The following is a 20,458-nucleotide window of genomic DNA, read 5'->3' as shown; positions in this document are numbered from 1 at the left end:
CTTCAATCAATATGATTAATTTACATTAACGTTTATGTTATTTAGATGAATGATGCTTATTATGTCGGTTCATTATCTTCGGTTTAATGTATTATTTGTACAAATTTGATGACGTGAAAGCAGTTATCATCGTTAATTACATGATTGATTCTCAGATAAATGATAGAATGTCTGTTAAATAATCTGTTAATGACTGCCAATGAAATTACGTTGTAATAACATCGCAAATAAAGATTAACGTGTTTTTTAATATCTCAATAAATTTCAATTGAATTGTAGCTTTGGAGAACGTTATCTGTTTAAAGATAATCTTATTTATTTAGATTATTATGTATTAATAATCTTATAAAAATACTGAAATAAGAGTTGTGTGAGAGATATCCGTCTTTCTTCTCTTTTTATTCATCTATTATTTAAAATATGCATTATTTTATTAAAATTGTTGATAAAAAATTAACAAATTTAATATACACTTTGATTTTCTGCTAATGAGCTTACCTGAAATAAATCGCCGGCGGTGACCTTTTGAGGATCGCAGATTACTTCCACGCGCTGTCCTGTCAGCATGATTACAACTATTCGGCCCGAGTTGCCCGCCTACACAGACGAATGAGTTATTACTTTACCATTATTCCATTTAATCTCTCTCTTTTTCTCTATTTTTTTTATCGCAAACATATTTTAATACGAATATTTATTTAAATCCATTTTTCTTCTTGCATCAATGAAAAAATGCTAAGTTTCTTCGTTAAAATATATTATTTATTTTACAAATTGAATAGATGACATATCTCTATTATAACTTTAATACTAAGAATTTGCATACTTCATGAAAACTATAAATTAAAATATACTATTACATAACGCGCATGATACAGCAGATCAGAACATAAAACATTAATTTTTGTTGAGAAAAAATTAATATTAACTTGGCATAAAAAGAATAAATTACTAATTATTATTAATTTATTATTATTAGTTTCTATTTTCTCTCAAGAGTCACGAAAGTTCTGAAGTTATAATAAAAGAATTTATGTTGCTCACACAAATCCACGTACACAGCCAGATTGAGGGACGATACCGGAATCCGGTATGGTCTAGTGGCTAGGATACCTGGCTTTCACCCAGGAGGCTCGGGTTCGATTCCCGGTACCGGAATATTTTTTTACCCCTGTCTTATCCCATACCAGATACAAGTGTATCTTTAAGATCGTCCGTAAATGTAATCCGGTATGGTCTAGTGGCTAGGATACCTGGCTTTCACCCAGGAGGCTCGGGTTCGATTCCCGGTACCGGAATTTTTTTTTTTTAACTTGGCAAAAATATAAAGTGAATTAAATTTATATCGCAAAATTTATAAAGCAATAACACAATTTTTGTTAATATAATTTTTGTAATATTTAGTTGTAGAAACAGAAAATGATTAAAGTATTAAATTAAAATAGATGTAATATGTGAAATTATTTCATAAATATCTTGAGAATTAAATATATAATTTTAAATAAAAAATTTTGTTTTGATATTTTGTTTCATGTTTAATAATTGCGTAATATAATATTTTGTTGTACGAATGCATTATTATTATTTAATTACTTTTTGTTTTATTCTGTAAAATATGTTTACATTCTGCGATAAAACAGATTATTGTATATTTGTTATAAAACAGATTATTATATATTTTAAAATTAATTGCAAACATATAATATTAGTAGTAGCAGCAAGTGGATATCTGAATTGTAGCCTCCTTGATGTCAATCCGGTATGGTCTAGTGGCTAGGATACCTGGCTTTCACCCAGGAGGCTCGGGTTCGATTCCCGGTACCGGAATTTTTTTTTTTTTTGAATTTTATTTATATTTTTGTGTATATTGTTGCAATGTTATGCAACGTATATAAATATTATTCTAATTGTATTTTTACAATACATTTAAATCTTTGTTTTTTATCTTGTAACTGTATATTTTTGTATGTTTATTGAAGTTCAACATTTTGGGTTATATATAAATGAATCTCCGTTTTTAAATAATTAAAATGTTAAATAATAATGCAGTAACTAAAAAAATAATGTTGGTATTAATAATGATACACATTTATAATTTCAATAATATCTAATATTAGATTTTAATAATGTAATATTTAAAAAAGATATATTATTTCTAAAAATATAAGTAATCATATCTATATGAATTGTCATTATTGTTTAGAACATGACTCCCGTATTCCGGTATGGTCTAGTGGCTAGGATACCTGGCTCTCACCCAGGAGGCTCGGGTTCGATTCCCGGTACCGGAATTTATTTTTGCACTTTTTTTTACTGTTTTTAATTTTTTAAAACAACTTTTATTTTTGTAAATATATAGTTTAATTCTGGCTCCGAACGGCCAAGATAAATAAATTTTAAGAAATAAAATCCTCTTGATGGCGAATTAATCGAAAAGAAGATAATTTTTTTTTAGTTCTGTCCAGGATCAAACCTTCAGCGTAATAAACCGTGCTGAAAAAACAGTTTAGTAATAATTGGTAATAATAATCATCTAGATAATAATTACTAAGCTTTGGTGAAATAATTTTAAATAAATTTATTAATAATTATATATTTGCAACAATGAATTTGATTAATATAATTATATATTTGTTAATGCTAAGCAATTGTTTGGTAACCATTTAGTAATCGATTAGTTGGTATGTTTGATTATTATTAATAAGATTACTAAATATTTGGTTATATTAATTGATATTATTATTAATTTTTTTATTGTTTGTGTATTATCCATTATATCACGTTTCATAAATTATTAAATAAATAAATATGACAATTTGTAAGAAAAGTATCAGACGAGGGTGAGAGTCTGTAACAGAATGGGTATATAACCTCCGGTATGGTCTAGTGGCTAGGATACCTGGCTCTCACCCAGGAGGCTCGGGTTCGATTCCCGGTACCGGAAATTTTTTTTGCAAATTTTGCGAGAATATATAAGCAACATTTATAACAAAGTCGCCTATTTAATTTTTTGTCTATTCCAACATTAATAAATTATTAAAATTTTCTTTTTAGATCTCTTAATTTTTATCTCTTACTTTTTTTATTGATGCAATGATGTTAATGTAAAAAAAATGAATAAACATTAAATGTAGAAAAGATTTGAGAAACATTCTATTAAGAATATTTTATTTTTCATCAGCAATATTATGATTTATATATAAAATATATAGTTGTGCATATAGCTTTAATAATTTAGAATTTACGACAAATGGGGAATTACAGGTAAAAAATAAACGTGTATCATGCAAACTAAAGTTTAAAATTATTTACGTCCAAATTTAAATTTATTTTTATTTTTGTACCTTTACTTGTCCCACGCATAGTGTCTTCGGTGGCTGATTGGCACGAACCACAAATTCCGGACCAACACATTGCGCCTTATTGAAACATCTTGTAGGTCCACGTACCGTTCTGTACAAGCGCGATGGTGCTCTTTGAACTGCTCTTCCTCGTCGAGCTCTTGGTCCATTTCTCACCATGGTTCTGAAAATATTTTAGTTTTTTTTTTTTTTTTTTTAAGATATAACAAATTATCAACAACATATTTCAATTTAAAAAGCGCAGCAAATCTGTAGTATAAGTTAAATGTAATCGGTCAACAAGCTGACGCTGAGAGGCGAGTTTTATTTTTTCCCGTCGTTTTTTTTCTGTGATGCCGCGTGATTAATATGGATCGAGTCAAGCGGAGCTTTTCATTCGTCATAACAGACCACGATGCACCTAATTATGCAGCGAACCAAAACGCCTATGGCAAAATTTCTCTGACAGACATCACGTGGGATGTGATCTTGCTATATCCGGCGATGTTAACGAACTCTCTCGCACAGAGTTTAATTAAACTTTAATTGAGGTAGACTCCGGATGCTTTTTTTAGGGCAGTCATTGCTAAGTGCCTCCTTGTCTTTCCTTTATCCTTCTCTTCTTTCCACCTTCTATCGTTTACACCGAGAACTTGGGACGAGAAAAGCGTCAAAATAAAATTCCTTTAAAAATCGTGTGTTTTATTAAAGCCAAATTAGTTTCTGTGATTAAGTACGTAATGTAGAAATAACAAGAATTTATAAAAATAGATTCGCAAACAAATATACCAGCGTTTTAGATTTTTTGGAAACATGAAATAATTTAATCTAAGCCATCGCTTATCGACATTTTATGAAATAATTTGTTATTAACGTCACGTTAATTCATTAAAGATGGCATGTTATTCGGGATAGAACATTGCTAACGTTGAAAATCAATGCAGCGAAAACATTTTACACAGAAATTGTTTTGTCAGAGACTTCCGCGAGGGCAATTTTAATTTAATTTACACTGACTCTGATTTATTATAATTTCGAAATACATAAAAGTTGTATAAAATTTGTTAACTATCTACGTACACGCTTTTGTTTTGCTTCCGCTGAGCTTAAATGTCATCGCAAAATCTAGAGCTTCCTAAGCTCTCTCGCGAAGGTCAAAGTTCGCCGTCATGCGCGCGTTTCGACCTTTCCGTCGAATCGACAGTGCGCAGGGAGTAGTCGATCGGCATCCATTCGGCTATATGTCTGGCTGCATCATTCGGGTTTCACGCGCTCCAAGCGTATCCCGAGTTGTTCGAAACCACGATGCGTCAGAGCAGAATTGTCCCCGACAGGGTCTCTCTGCGAGAGGGAACCCTCATAAGCGTCCATTAACAGGAACGTACGACTGGGAGGCAAAACTTAATAATGCGGGTCGCGCACAAAGATCGCGAACTGTTTCCCTTGTGTCCTCATTTGCTTTCTAAACGACCGCCCTCGTCGCAAGATCGATGAAATTCCGGCACGGAGAAAGTGTGCATTTCAAAGGAATAAATATATACGTAAATTTTTGGAATGCCCGTGACTTAATATTATCATTGCGCAAAATTACGAGTTCGCTTGCTCTCACACGCGGTATACGGTGCACAATGTTGTTTTTTAAAGAAAAGCTTTGACATCTCATGACATCTTTTCTTTACTTTTCTTTACTATTCTATTTGGAGGGAAGGTACTAAATAAAAGGACGTTTAATTAAAGAACGGAAAGTATTACCACTCTTTCTCTTGTTTCTTTTCCTTTTCCTTTCGCTCTAAACGAAATTGGTTATTGATTAAAATTTTATCGGCTAGCTCAGACGGTTTGTAGCGATTCGAAATAACAAATTGCATCGAAAGCCTTTTCTCTAATAATGAGTAACGCGCAATTTGTTACTCAATTCTCTAACGAACAATTTACTGTTTCCTTCTTTCTTTTATCGTGATAGATGTTGATATATGTATAATGGATTCTACGTACGTAGATTACAATGTAGAAATTGATTAACATGTAGGAAACGGAAAAGGAATTACCTAGGTGGTTTTGCCGGCGGCTCCGTGTGGCTGTTACATTCCGAATCGGAGAGAGCGGCTTTCCTCAGAGTGGTGATAATTCGAGGTGGCTTTGGGGGGCCCTGGATCCTCCTCATAGAATTTTGTTGGTTTACCATCTGTTCCTCTTTTCGCGCAATGCCGGCGTATCGAGACTCGGTCGTCGCGATGCTCGGCTGCGACAACCGTTTGAAGTCCTCGTCGGCTTGTGACCTGCTCGGCAGCTGCGGATTCGAGTGTTGCCTTTGCAGGAGCATCCGTCCCGATGACGCTCGTCCGTACACATCCTCACGAAGGCGCTCATTTGGTTGCGATGTTACGTCGGGTTGAGAGTGGCCGGTATTCGAAGGATGCCTGTTTATATTTTTATGGTAAAATTATTTTAAGGCCAAAAGTAATTACAACTATTTTCTGATCAACTTTTGAACCGGACATGCAGTTTTAAATTCGCACTCATATATAATATGTATCTCTCTTGAAGCTTTTTGGTTGTTTTTATTTTTGTATTATTTGTGCTTATGATAAAATTGGAAAGAAACAATTGATCTTTTAAAACTAAAAGCTTATGCTTAACGTTAAAAGTACGAAGAGAGCGAAGAGATTGCATTGAAAAGATAAATTACAAATAAAATCAATTGCGATTTTTCTCTGACGCGAATAATAAGTACGCGAACGGTACACCGTGCTTACCTGTTTATTGATGACGATCCACCGTAAACATCGTCGCCGTGACAGATCGCGGGGGCTTTCGCCGACAGTCCATTGACTCGCACATCCTGGGAGCTCAGGAAGGGCTTAACCGGCAGGGAATATATCGGGTCGTTGTAAACATTTCCCTCGGGATTACCGTCGGCCATCGCGCTCGTCGCCGTCGGCAGATTGCCGCTACTCCTGGTGTGTTGGAGCCGCGTGTAAATCGGCTGCGAGTACGTTCTCGAGTGATGATGAATCCGACGTGTAACCGCTGGCCCTATCGATCGGCTGCCGCTTTGGATATCTAACTGCGATTGAAAATGCGCCCTATAGGTAGCCTCCCGATGCAGTTGCTGTTGCTGTTGTTGCTGCTGTTGCTGCTGTTGTTGCTGTTGTTGCTGCTGCTGCTGTGAGTCGCACAAACTCGTCAGGTTGGGATGCGACTGGGAATTGCGCGATTGCGCCCTGAAATGTGCTCCTTTCGCTTGCTGGTGATTGTAATGATGATTACGATAATTTGACTGACCCTTTTGCGTCTGCTGCGCATAATCCGGTTGCTGATGAAGCGAGCGAAATTGATTGGCTGGACTTTGAATGTAATCGTATTGTTGCTGCCGTTGCTGGATAGCTAATTGATTTGACAAATGTTGCCCGACACGAGGCTGATGTTGAAAATATAGCGGTTGACCGTTCACGGCCTGAATGCAATCCTGTTGTTGTCGTTGCGGATGATGGTGATGATGATCATAAATCTTCTGCTGGTTCAATTGTTCGACTACGTTTCGTGTGGAGCACAGGGCGTTCAGTTGGGCTGCTCGTTTCCGCGCGGCGTATTGCGGCGATCTCACAACTTCTCGATACATATCCATCACTATGTGCGTGAAGGCCCTTGCTTGTAGACGCCTCCGACAATATTCCGATATTACCTGCAAAGCAAGAACATGATACTGTAGTACTGTCGAGTCGTATACATTAATGTCGCATCGATGGCTTTTATTGATATCTGATAGCGACAGGAAAGGATCCACGATAGAAACGGAAACTGCGCGAATTGTAGTTTTATATGATTATAAAATATAACATTTTTTAGAAAAATTTAATTTGAGAATTTACATGAAAAGTACAAAAGTTAAGGTTCGTGATATTCTCTTTCATATTGATAATTAGAATGATATCAAATTATTATTAGTGTTGTTTCGTGTTGCGCGCACGCAAAAGTAGAATTATATTTGATTAGTGTTATATATATAACGCATATATATATATATACAAGATAGACGTTCATGTAAATCTGGAAATTGGCAGTAATCATCGCAGACATAATATGATCGCACAGATGCGTTTATCGTGCTACCCAGCACCCCGATTATCTAGTTTCGAAACTTTCGCATCGCGCAGTAGACGAACTATTAGCTTAAGAGGACAATAGTTGTTGTCGGAATTCTATAGATCCTGCTAAGCTAAGATCCTCGGGGAGAAGTGCCGGCACCTATTAACGCGTCATTGTGTTCCCTGTGACGATGAATACCAAACTTTACGCGCAAAGATTTCACTAAGAAAAGATTATAAAAAATATTCTCTTTCCGCAAAGATCTTAATGATATAATTGCTGTAACGGAAATGTTAAATATCTATTTGTATGATTAATTAAAACGTCATTTTCGGATTTATTCATTGTGACGTTAGCTTTCAGCTTAATTGCTAGTAATTAATCGTGAAAGTTCTAGATAGCTTTAATTGAGTGATATATGCAGCTTTAGTTACCGCTTTAATTTTGGTTAACTGTGTTTCTCCTTTCTGGTTTTTAAAATAAATAGAAAGTTTTAAGAAAGAAACAACAAAGAAATTGTTTCTACACATTTTGCTTAATAAATAAACTAAAAAAGGTATTTAGTATTTGTGACTATAATACTAAAAAATATATCAAATACTTTTCTTTCAGTATAGGAAGTCAATTCGAATATGAAATGTAGTGTTCAATAATGAACCGATGATAAAACTTTCGGTTAAGAATGAAATTCAGACAAGCGCATTAATCAGTCAGAAAATTTAATGCGAAAATATTTCGATGCTAATAAAAAGGATCGTGTGACGGTCCGCTCATTCAGCTACGGTATATTTCTCGACACACGGAGGCAATGGACAGACCCGAGGTTGGTACGCTGTTTCATTATGCCGAGACGTTAAGAAATAAGCGATAAATGTGTAGGAAGAGTAATAGACACGTGTAGACTATTATTCTTAACAAATAACGGTAACCGGTGCAATCCGCCGGTTATCGGTTTGTACCACGATTGGCATCCACCAGCTGCGGAGTCGGTGAGGCACTCGTCTTAACCTGGGCGTGTGTTCAGCCACAGGCTTGCCTTATCCCGGATAGGTACGGCTAGGTAAAGTAGGTACTCGAGCGGATAATTTATTGGCCGCCGAGGATTCCTCGTAGAAACTGCGGCTCCGCATTACGCCGCATGCCCTTCCGGTCTTCCGCCACCCCGCCGGCCGATTTCATCAATTTCGGGGGTTATCGGGGTTGCAGCTGCGGAATTATCGCGGCCCGAGATGGACGACTTATTACGGCCGCCGCCTCGTTCTTTGTGCGCGATAACGGCCGCCGCGTTTTTGAGATTGCTGGCCGTTAATCATCGGGCCTGGCGAAATTATCGTAGGTATATGTGGGCCACCGCGCTCTCGTATGCAATTTCGCGTCCGGGATCGCCGCTTGTCATACCGTTCGGAGCGCGTTCTAAATCCCTGGAAGATCTATAGAATTGTACCGGTTTGCGAGTTTATTTCTATTAATGTCGCAGTTGCCTAACGGCGTCCCGTACCTGAATAAAGTAGTCTCTTGAGAGCGAGATTTGGATTCGCGATTTGGCTCGTGTGGCTTCGCCGCGCTTGCAACGGACCACCGTTTTAATCTTTGTTATAATTTTTATAGTTGGTACAGAGGAAGGTGATATCTTTGATTTTTTTATTATACAAGTTTCATTTTGGTGTTTAAAAATAATACAAATCTACAATACTTCTTTATTGAAATTGATACATATTTTTAAAAATATTCAATAGATAGTTTTATATGACAACATGATCAAAGGTACAACTGATCAAAGCAGGAGCTACCTTATTGTTATTCCTTTGAATAAAATCGTTATAACATCGTCGTTATAAAATCTTTCGAATAATTTCTGAAGTTGATATGCTAAAGTCAAATAATAAATACTACTTTCTCGCGTGAAAATTCTTTTATTTACAAATTGAGAAATTTTCTTTATTTCTCTTATATCCAAAGTTTCTAAAGGAAGACAGAAATTGAGTTTCTTTTTTATCTCAAGTTTACATGTTCCAAGACTACGATTGGAAAATTTCGAAAGCATCGCGTCGCGCTCGCGTGCTTCGCATCCGTGCGGAAATAACGCGACGTACTGCATTCTCGTGATATTGCAACGTGCAACCGCATCCTATCACACTATCTGTTCACCCTAATATTTACACGTGGGAGAAATTTGCATCATACAGATCTCCCGTCTGTTTGCTGTGTGATCAAAATAATTTAATCGTGCGCGAGGACATCGCACGAGCCTATCGCCCACGATTAAATTTCATCTTGCCATTTGCATTTGTATTATAATATCGTTGAAAATCCGACGAACAGGTAGAAATCGTTCTTGTGCAAGAGGATTTAACTCCCATCGTTAAATCCTTTCGACGCGAATAACAAAACCGAATGTGAAATCGAAAATTTTCGCGTTCACATCGCATCTAGAAAATGCGTTTTTAATTCTGATATATGAGTTCAAGAAACGGAAGCTTCAATTAATATTAATCTTGTTTTATTTATTACATGAGTAAATTATGCGACGATCAGCAGAAATTAATTTAATACAATATAAACTTAAATACATAAAATACTTGATTTTCAATTCAAATGTTTATATATTTGACTGAAGTACATAAAAATTAAAGAAATTTAATTAAGTAAAGATCAAAATATAAGGCTCGGTGATGCAAAGCAAATAATAATATAAGAAGGGTCAATAAACGAGTTGGTTCAAAATAATATGAGAGTGTTTATTAAAAAGAAATTAATGAGTAAAAATTAACTTGTCTAATAAAAATGAAACCAAAAAGAAAACAATGATTCTAAACATATATTACGTTTTGACTGATACAAAGTTAAAATAAATAACTAATGAAAAAAAAAAACATTATTAAAATATAGACGAACAAAATGCTTAACACAATAGATAAAAACATAAATTACTATGTAATAAAAAATTTAATCTTGCCGTCCTAATTGCCGCAAATAGATTAATTTAATTAAGTTGAATAATTTAGTTAAATTAACAACTTTTGTTCCTCAGTATATATTCAATCTGTTCACTCAAATTGGCACGTAGAATAAAATGTGTTTGAAATACCATTGGGTCCAACAATATTAGTTAATACTGCAAAAAGATAAATATATTTTTCAAAGAGATGTCATACATTAAGTATATAATTATATATTAAATGACACATTTTTTGCAACAATATAAAGTATTTTCTATCACATACATCACTTTCATTATCTTTTTACGTGACATCCTTTGAACGTGTTATACCACAACTCGACGAGCTATTATATGCGGTTAGCGGTTGTCGGAGCATGTATCCATTCAATTGGTTTTCAGTTGATAAGACTTTTATACATATACATATAAATAAAAGTTTATATATATGTATTTATTATTTCATATATATTATATTTATTTTATATATTATATTTATATATATATGTACTGTTCACGTTCTCTCGCTGTGACAAATTCTTAAGGATTTCTTCCTCCTTGAAAGAAGAGAAGAAGCAATTTCATTACATGCAATTTACACAACTTCTTAATCGTGAACATTAAATATCTTAATAAAGGAGACTTAAATTAATATTTCATTAAAACAAAGTTTTAAATAGTATTAAATTTGCAACAGTTACAACTGGGCCAACTATTATAAATTGGATTTACGTTTGTTATTTATTTTAATGTTATCTTGTTTCACGTAGCTCTTGGCTACGAACATTTTTTTGCCTTATTAACAGTTAATTAAATTTCACAATGTAGCATTCGATCAGATACTAAATATTGTGTTCTGACTCATTCTTCGAGTTTCATTCTTAGAGAGGTACGTGTATTCATCATTGCGACACGGCATCTCACGTCGCTGTTCCTTGTCACGCAAATCATCGGCGTCTGCTTGCACCCCGAGGGTCGTCCCGACGTAGGTACAAATGCAGCGCGCAGCGTGCTCGTTCTGTTCGTGATAGGTGATTCAATTAAAGCGAGCTTTCATGCAAGCCGACGGCGGACACCCAAGGGCCGCACGGTGTCGCTATGATTAAGTCTGTGTGGTCTATCGATTAATCCCATATGAACATTACCGAAGTTAGACACAAACCATGCATAGCTAAAATTACATTTTCAACGAAATCATGCGAAAAATGAGAATCCGGAACATTGGTTATTCAATGTAATGCTAATTCGTACATGACTTATGTATAACTGAACCATGATTATTGTAATAATAATTGTATAATAATCATCAATACATTGATTATTCAAATTCGATTATCTCAAATTGAATGGAACAATTCATTGGATAAACAGTGTGTAAAAAAGTAAGAACCCCAAAATAGTCGCGTTAAAATGTAAAATATATGTGTATAGCGTTTTTAATACTTCTAGTATTTTTAATAACAACAATGGAGGAATTATACAGCTCGCTTTCTGCCTTCTGGGGAAACCGTAATTTAGATGATTGTTGTTTAAAATCGTAGTCTTGAACAAAATATATATGCACGATGTCCTGCGCAAAATACCAGCGATTATGTTCTACATCACGACGTAAATGCACGACTATGCAGATACGTAGACTTCAGACGTAGATACTAGACGTACACACGTACACGGGCACACGTTTGCTGTGACATCTAGTCGCAGTTACTGAAGATCGAGTTACTCTGTCACGTTGCGTCACGAAATTTCATCGTCACGGTAGTGTCGCGCGTTATTAGCGACAAATTGCTTTATTATTCTCGCTGTGGAGACGACCTGGCCTTTCTTGCCGCGCGCTATATGCATTCCCCGTGTGTTTGTGCCCAATTCCAGCCCGACGCAGCTGCTCGCGAGCGGATACGTTTGCGACGTTGAATTACTCACCATTCGTAGTCGTGATGTGGAAATTAATTTTGCTACTTGGGATTAGGTATTGTTAATCCGTGGGTTGTTAACATCCGAGTCACAGCGATACATGAATAATGCATCTATGATCCGTGTATGCAGTGACGACTTCTTTAGCGTACATTCAATAAGGCCGTTTTCACCAATGTAGTTTCTATTTTTTTCTAATTCTAAGAATTAGAAAAAGATGGGGAGCAAGTTGAATCGAGCTTAAGTTACTACATGGGTGCAAACGAGCCGAAAACACTTAATTTAACGTATCAATGTAAATTTTTTTGCAATTATTAACGCATCAAGATAAAGTTCTGTTTGTTTTCGTCACGAGATATTTTTTATCATGAAAAAAAAAAAATATATTCTGAAAAATATAACGTGGAGTATATGTCATGGAAAATAAATCGTAAAATATAATATAAATAAGAAACTTTAAAATGTACATATATTATTAGACAACGTCTACAACGCTTTGATGACGAACAATGCGTTTATCTGACTGCGAGCATATCGTACCGGTAGAATGATGAAAACGAAACTCGAGAATCGAAAACTGTTTTCCGAAAGATATGTATGGAAAATGACGCGTTGTTACGACGCGTGGAGTGAAATATCGAACGCTGAAGGGTCACTCTAGGCGATACTCGCTGATTTATTTTGAACGGTCGATAGTGCGCACATATCACGAACTTCAGAATTTTGAGTTATCGACCATACCCTGCGGCAAAATCTGTAGTTTCGGTCTTTTATTAACAGATCGAACAATACTCTCATCCTCACAATGCTCGTCAGTTATGTAATGCGAAGCTTGTGTGCTGGTTCGCGCAAATGTTCGTAATAAAAACGAATAAACTTACGATAGTCTTTTAAAGAGCAAAACACATTACATACGTATATGTTACACTGATAAATCTTGAGAAAATCGACAGAAGCGCAACGGAGGATAAGATTCAATACTTTTGGGATGGAAATCTGGGTGGAAGAATTTCATTAAAACTTAAGAACTTACGTCGAGTAAATTCATCAAGGAGGCACGTCTGCGAGGATCGGGCTCCGTCATCGCGGCTAACACTGATTGCAAAGCGGAAGAGGGTGAAACGGAAACGGTCCCCGTTAACGCCGTTGCACTGGGAGTCGTGTCCAATAATGCCCTGCCTAAAGAATACATCCACATCTGGAATCAAAATAAAATTAATTTATATTAAACATGAAGTTTGATTAATAGTAAAAATATCTTAAATGTTGATTTTACAATCAAGTGATGTAAAGAAAACACATAATTGCTTTTCAAAACAATTATGCAATTTGCAGTATGTAATTATATTTTTTTAAGTATATTCACAGAAATTAATTGGCGCATAAAAATATTAAGATATCAGTAGTTTACAAGGTATTTTTATATTTCACGTAAAAATATGTCAGAATAAAGTATAAAATATCTCGTAGGATGATAAAAAATTGTTTTTTTTTTCGAAAATTGATTTTATACAATTATTTGTGTTCTTTCAAACCATACGACTTTTGTTTGAAATATTTTTGTCTACCGGATTTAGTTTTCGATATATTTCGGGTGTTTTATTTTAGATGTCATAACTTTGTATACATAGGATGTTTGTAAATTCTTTTTTAATAACAAGTGGGCCAACTTAAAATACTCTGTACGTATATAAAATATTCAGCAACGTTACATAGTCAGAAATATTTCAATTGAATTTCAAATTTGTCGTGAATTTTAAAATGCATTTTCTTTAAAATACACTTTGCATAAAAATTTAGATCATTGAATTTAAACAAAGCGATTATTTCATGGAATAAAATATTTGCATTTCTGTTAAACTCGCAAAAAATTTGGTATTGTTTCTCATTCGAGTGATGTCTGTAATTTTAGACTGATAAATAAAAGAGTGATACCATCTGGAGATGAGGTACAGCACTCTCAGGAACAACTCCTGCATCAGGTAAATCGTGCATGTCGAAGAATACGTCAATCTCGAAAGCCGAGGCTACTTCTATCTAAAGCGGATGTAATAATCGGATTTTTTTTATTTTAGAATACGTATACACATACGCATCTAAACATGTCTAGAAAGATTATATAGATTCGAGGAAGTATTAGTTATCGACTATTTTTATTTATTGAAAAAACAATGTTGTCCGATACCTTCATCGATAGTACTAGAAAATATCGACGATGTAGACTTCATCCCTTCGTTACTTGAAAACTAAGCATCGATGTTATTTGATACTTCCATTTTGATGTTTGAAAAAAGTGAATAGCACAGCGTCATTATAGATCGTCATTTTTCTGTCAGTTTTTGCCGATGATTTTATTTCATGTAGCGACTTACGAGTTATTTGTCAACATTTATAATTATACATGAGAAAGAGGGAATTGTGAATGTTTTTATTGCATTGACTTCATGGCTTTTACATTTATTTACGTGAAAAGGGAGCAATAATGCTGCACGTACAGTTATAACACCTGCGCTACTTTTATCATGTCACACAGATCATTCTATCAACTCGCTTGTGCACTGTGTCACGATGAAAAATGTAAGAGCGACAACCGCCGGAAAGACAAGTACTTTTTCGCGCTGGCTTCATGTCGCCTAGGTAATCGTTGGTTGTGTACCGTAGTGCTGCAGGTACCACAGGCAGGAATTTCGTGTTCCGGGAAAGTGGAGTCGTGACGTGAATGTCAAGGTGTACAGGAATCTGTTATCAGTGATGGATTTGGGAGACTTTAGCTCAAAGGCATAACTCGAGCGAAAAATATTAAAGGCTAATTTTTCGACAAATTTTGATTAAAATATTTTTTTGAGACATTTCTCGTATACTGTAATTTTTGTAGATGAAAAATTACACAAAATATAAGAATATGTACATTTAATATTCTGTAGTGAAATTGTATTTTTCAGAAATGAGACTGGAGTAATCAGGAATCTTGATAAAGCACAATATGTAATGAATCCTAGATGAGCTACCGATATACTTTACACACACACACACACACACACACACACACACACACACACACACACACACACACACACACACACACACACACATTTTTTCACACCATCGTACTCTCACTAATCTAGCTATAATTTACATAAATAATCTTTATGATTCTTTTATTAATATTTTATATTGCCACGTAGCATAGACTATAAAATATTCACATTTTCAGCTCATTCACGATCTAAAGTCATCTAAATTCAGACTAGATTACAGGGAAGATATATTCTTTTTTTTAATATATAAAAAGACATTTTCTTTTTGATACTACAATGATGAACAACTATTTAGTGCCTCTTATAGTAGAAGTCTTTTCCTTTATCGCCTTTTAACTTTCAAGAAGTAATATTAAATTACTAACAAAGACGTAATTGTTCCTAACTTAGAGTTACAATAAAATCGTATTTCTTGTTGCGTGCAGGAAAACTTCTCATTTTTCTTCCTTCGCTAATATTCTGTTACTATGGAATTTATTTTTCGATTTGCGATAATAGAAGCGTCGTTAATGGAGATGTATCAATACTTTATTAGATTGAAACTGAATATTACATCTTGATGTTGGTTCATGTAGCAGTTATGTTACAGACGGAGAGAAAACAGATTGAAATATTAGATTCTAATGAGTTTTATTGAAAGAACGTTCGCATTTTGCACCTAATCGATACCGTGCTTTCGAGATAATTAATATTGATCTGTACCGTAATTTTATTTCTAAGGGGAAATGTTATTCTTTGTTATTAAACTTATAATATTTTCTTTCCTCTATTTTTTGCGGATTTGAGTTTCAAAATAATAAAATGTAAAACGCGAGGGGGTTCAGTTTCAGTATTGAGTTGCTTTTCTTCAGCTTTGATTTCCGTTGTAACTTTCATCAGTAAACCGTTACATTATTTCTTTTACATCGATAAATGCACACATTGATATCTTTATAAAGCGAAAAAGCTATTTAAGTTTTTTACACAACATATTTTTCGCTACGGATGTTTTTAACCATAAAATATTGAATTGTAAAAGCGTATCTTTTATTTTTTTGTTTTTTTTTTCTCGCCACGATGTTATTCACGTCTGCCGTATATCTTGTATAAACATTGTGCTCACCATCGCAAACGTGGAAAGTTTTATTTCTATTAGTAAATTCACAATTGTATCGTACCAGTGCGTTCAATTGCGAATTCGCTGTTGTGCTATTTTAGTAATTACGCGTTTTTCGCGCAAGTGTATGAATTTATCTTCGCGTGCTCACGAGCGTGCAGCAACGAGCAATACGAATACAGCAGGATGCACCAGAATTGCTTGCTTTTTGCGAGGTCTTATCTCTTCGTTAGGGGCGGGTGCGGGATGAGATAAAGAGAGCCTTCGGGATTGGCGATATAAAAGAACGGCATGCCAAAGCTTATTTATTGCGCATGTCGTTTGTTCTCCCTTTAATCTGCAAGTGATAAATACCGGTCAGCGTTGAAACGACGAGATCCCGTCAACGAGGAGAAAGAATGGCGCTAAAGGGATCGCGGCCGGGCGAGGAGGGTGGTGGTAGGAAGAAGTGCGAGAAAATCTGATGGACGTACCAGAAAAAAAATGCGAAAGAGGCTATAGAAAAAGGCACTAGGATTTCGCTAAAGATAAACGTAAAAACTGCTTCAGCCGCTGTTGCCTCCCCATTTTCGTTCTTCGAGTTCTTCGAAACGATCGGTCTCGCGCGGCGGCGGCCCCCGTTAAAAATTCACTCTGCGCTGAAGCGCGGAAGTCGAGCAAATAAAAAGTCGTCGAGCCGTCAAAGGACGGCCATGGCGGCTTAATCCTCTTCGCGCTGAAAGGATTTTAATAGGACGCGTTAATAATTCTCAGCGCGCGCGCGCGCGCACGATACTCTTTTAATTATATCGGCCTCGCCCTTTTGTAAATACCATTATCATTTATGCACGCGTACGCGTATAATTGAACGATTGGAGAAATGGAGAGATTTCTGATGGATGTGCTTTGTTACGCCGTTTCTTGATCCTCCTATCTATTTCGCGACATGCAATTATTCGACTCTGTTTGGGATGTTTACCTTTGTCAGTATAAATTACGTGATGATTGAACATTCGAAAGCGTTTCAATAATCCGTAAATCCTGATAATAATGTGCGCCGTAGATGGTTTAATTGGAAAAAGAAAGGAGAAAAAATTAATCTTGAGATACTTTGCCCAGAGAAAAATAAACAAAAACTACTTAGTCAAAACTAATATTGCAATATTATAATCTAATAATAAATTGAACTAATTTAATAGTAAAATAAATTAAAATACACATGTGAATCGTATAAAATATATATACAAGTAATAGAATTAAGAATGTATTAAATATTGCCTAAATGCAAAAATATTGTAGATAAAATATTAGACGAAATATTGAAGCATTGTATAGAAGAAATATCAAATTGGATTTCAAATTGGATTCATTCTTAATTTTAAGTCTTCTGAGGTCATTCTTAAAACCTTCTTGAATATTCTGAAGGCTTAAAATTAAGAAATCCGACCCAATCTTTTTTTTTAGACAATATTTTAATGTTTTCTCTAATACATTTTTCAAATTTTATCTATATGGCTTTTTGTCATCAAGTAATATTTGATACATTGTTAAATTTATTATTAGTATATAATATTTATTTTTTGTAATAATTGGTAATTATAATATGATTTACTTTTTACATAATTTACACATATTTTATAATTTATATATGTGTATTTACATAGGTATGTAATTTAATTTATTGTTAAATATGAATTAGATGATATTTTACAATATTAGTTATTTTGATCATATTTTCTCATTTTTCCCTTTGCACATTATTTACAATTTTAGCATGCTGTAATTTGTGTGTTATGATAGCATAATTAATTTTAATAATAAAGAAACAGGTGTGTAACAAATATCCCGAAACGTTTTAAAGTCTCTTGTATGGCGGACATCAATCAGAGCGCAATTCGTTATTGAATTAACGGCGCGCCATTAAGTGCTGTGCTGAATGTGACGTACTTTTTCCGAATCCGTGTCCGAATATACGCGGCCGGGTCGATACTCTGGCGGCAGGTACGTCCGAGCAGTTTCCGGCGGTGCGAGCTGCAGCAAAACCCTACCACGTGGTGTCAGTTCCAGCGTGTACGGAGTCACCACTGGGCCTGCTCTCGAACCACCCACCACGCCTCCATCTAGAACAAATATTAATGGTAAATGTAAGTTTGTCGTCAGAACCACGAATTTATTTCTATCTCTGTACATAACGCAACGAAAAAATGTTGGCAAAAATCCTTCTAAAGAATCACTGAAAAGTATTTCACCTAAATTATCGTGATTTGTCATATCTGCTTCGGCAGTTATGAACACACGCTATTAAAATATTAATATTACAGTTATTAATTATTAATTATAAATAATACAATTTTATTCAATAAATTTTTTGAATTACGTTTAACATTTTATATCAGTTTTTATTCTAAAGTAGGTTTTAAAAATATGAAAACTTAATTCTGCTTGGAAGAAATCTTCATATGATACGGCATAAAGAAGAACGAAATCTGCCATGTCTGTGGAACGACAGCTTTTCGCGCAAAACCTTCTTGATTTATTATTTTAATCATACAAAATATCCATAATCACAGAAACATTTTTTTAGAAACGCCAATTTAGTACGGTTTGATGCTTACCAACGTGATTTTAATGTGTTGTACAATAGCGATTTGTCGCCGGAAGCTGCAATCGGTCATGCACGCGTCAAACTATTTATGAAGTGAGATTAGGGTTATAATTAATTCTTCGATTAGTTCTATACGCTTGACAGGCTTAAAGGCGGAGAGAATTTGGTCGCAGGTGCACGCGCAGGTGAGAAGCATCGACAAAGGGATTTTCCGGAAATTACCCGGTTTATTTACCGCGATTGCGTGCCCTCGCCAATCGGATCATTTATTATCGTTTCTTTATTCTGTTATCGCGTTTCGCGTTTCTTTTTAACGTTTACCATCTCGAATTGGTTTTCTGAAATCTTGCTTTAAGTAAATTATGTTGAGCGCTTGAAACATAATTGATAGGAAATCACGTCGAGGTCGGCAGGAAAGGTTGAGGAAACCGCGAATGAATTCGACCTTTTCCCTTTGCAAATCGCATTTTCTGCAAACTCGTAATCGCGTTTTCATCGACTGTGTCGTTCCGGCGCCTCCAAATTAATTGCTTCGGTATCGATCTGGCTCATTCGCCGATCGTCTCCAACATTTGTGCGAAATGATAGAGATCAAATTTTGCCGTAATTTTTGCATTAAATAAATGTATTGCATTACCTACGAGTATTACTACTCCACAGGCATTTTGTAAGACAACAGCATTATTTCGCTCTGGTGTCTCAACAACGCGCCACATTTTCCATGCAAACATCACTTTTATTTAATGGCAAACAGCCTGGTCTGAAATGTTGGACCATCCATTATGTGTTGCTCCCGTTATAAATCCCGTATAATTCGCCATTGGTGGTGCTAATTCTGCGTGTGTCATGGACATTAACAGCCTAATGGTGGACTAAAGCGCCTTGACACAGAGAATATTCTCCCGCGAGTACTCCCTGGTAATTTAGGTAAGCGCTCCGACCGACAAATTTCCCTCCCCCTCCTCGTAAGGACCCCATGGAAATTAGCGAAGACTCTGCCAGAATCGACACGCTAAACGTTTAATACTGAGCACGCTCGATTAACTGGAATTAATGTGCAGACGCTTGAACTATCGGCATATTCTGTTTTAGCTGTACGCGGAGAAAAATTTATATCAAAAATATAACTACGTGCGATAACAGCAACGGAACATATGAGGCAAAATTTCAGAGAATTATATAATAAGTAGTATAAGTAATTTTTTAGAATTCCGTCCGCTCTTTCTGCTGATGTAATAATTTTTGATATAAAGTGTTTTTATTTTTGTAGGACAGCAAGGGTCTAGAAATCCTCGTAAAACGCTACGAATCGACTGTGTAACGACGTTTGCGACAAATTTCGTATTGTCGTACGTTTTCGCAAAGTTTCGTTCGGCGATACGCGATTTCCAATTCTGCCAGTAGTCAATCTCCGCGAACGGTCGGACAGGTTTCCGTGTAAATTAGAAAGCAGAAACG

The 20,458-nt window shown here is 35.2% G+C and overlaps 1 protein-coding gene and 5 non-coding genes across 8 annotated transcripts in view; 5 read left to right on the top strand and 1 right to left on the bottom strand.

Moving 5' to 3' along the window:
* The window catches only part of LOC105834222, a 94,865-nt gene that overhangs the window by 8,934 nt on the left and 65,473 nt on the right, over positions 1–20,458 (bottom strand). For all 3 annotated transcript variants that reach the window (XM_036287195.1, XM_036287196.1, XM_012676538.3), the window contains 6 exons: positions 18,343–18,515; positions 13,316–13,480; positions 6,098–7,026; positions 5,390–5,761; positions 3,345–3,525; positions 499–597 (listed from right to left, as the gene is read on the bottom strand). In XM_036287195.1, the coding sequence (XP_036143088.1) occupies positions 499–597; positions 3,345–3,525; positions 5,390–5,761; positions 6,098–7,026; positions 13,316–13,480; positions 18,343–18,515 (1,919 nt within the window). The remainder of the gene's footprint in view (positions 1–498; positions 598–3,344; positions 3,526–5,389; positions 5,762–6,097; positions 7,027–13,315; positions 13,481–18,342; positions 18,516–20,458) is intronic.
* Positions 1,087–1,158, top strand: Trnae-uuc. Its single transcript has one exon. It is a non-coding gene; the product is annotated as a tRNA-Glu (tRNA).
* Trnae-uuc lies at positions 1,227–1,298 on the top strand. Its single transcript has one exon. It is a non-coding gene; the product is annotated as a tRNA-Glu (tRNA).
* Positions 1,756–1,827, top strand: Trnae-uuc. Its single transcript has one exon. It is a non-coding gene; the product is annotated as a tRNA-Glu (tRNA).
* Trnae-cuc lies at positions 2,220–2,291 on the top strand. Its single transcript has one exon. It is a non-coding gene; the product is annotated as a tRNA-Glu (tRNA).
* Positions 2,873–2,944, top strand: Trnae-cuc. Its single transcript has one exon. It is a non-coding gene; the product is annotated as a tRNA-Glu (tRNA).

The sequence above is a fragment of the Monomorium pharaonis genome, chromosome 5, assembly GCF_013373865.1.
Source record: "Monomorium pharaonis isolate MP-MQ-018 chromosome 5, ASM1337386v2, whole genome shotgun sequence".
Lineage (NCBI taxonomy): Eukaryota > Metazoa > Arthropoda > Insecta > Hymenoptera > Formicidae > Monomorium > Monomorium pharaonis.
Note: the sequence above shows the minus strand (reverse complement) of the source record. Positions and strands in the feature narration are given on the sequence as shown.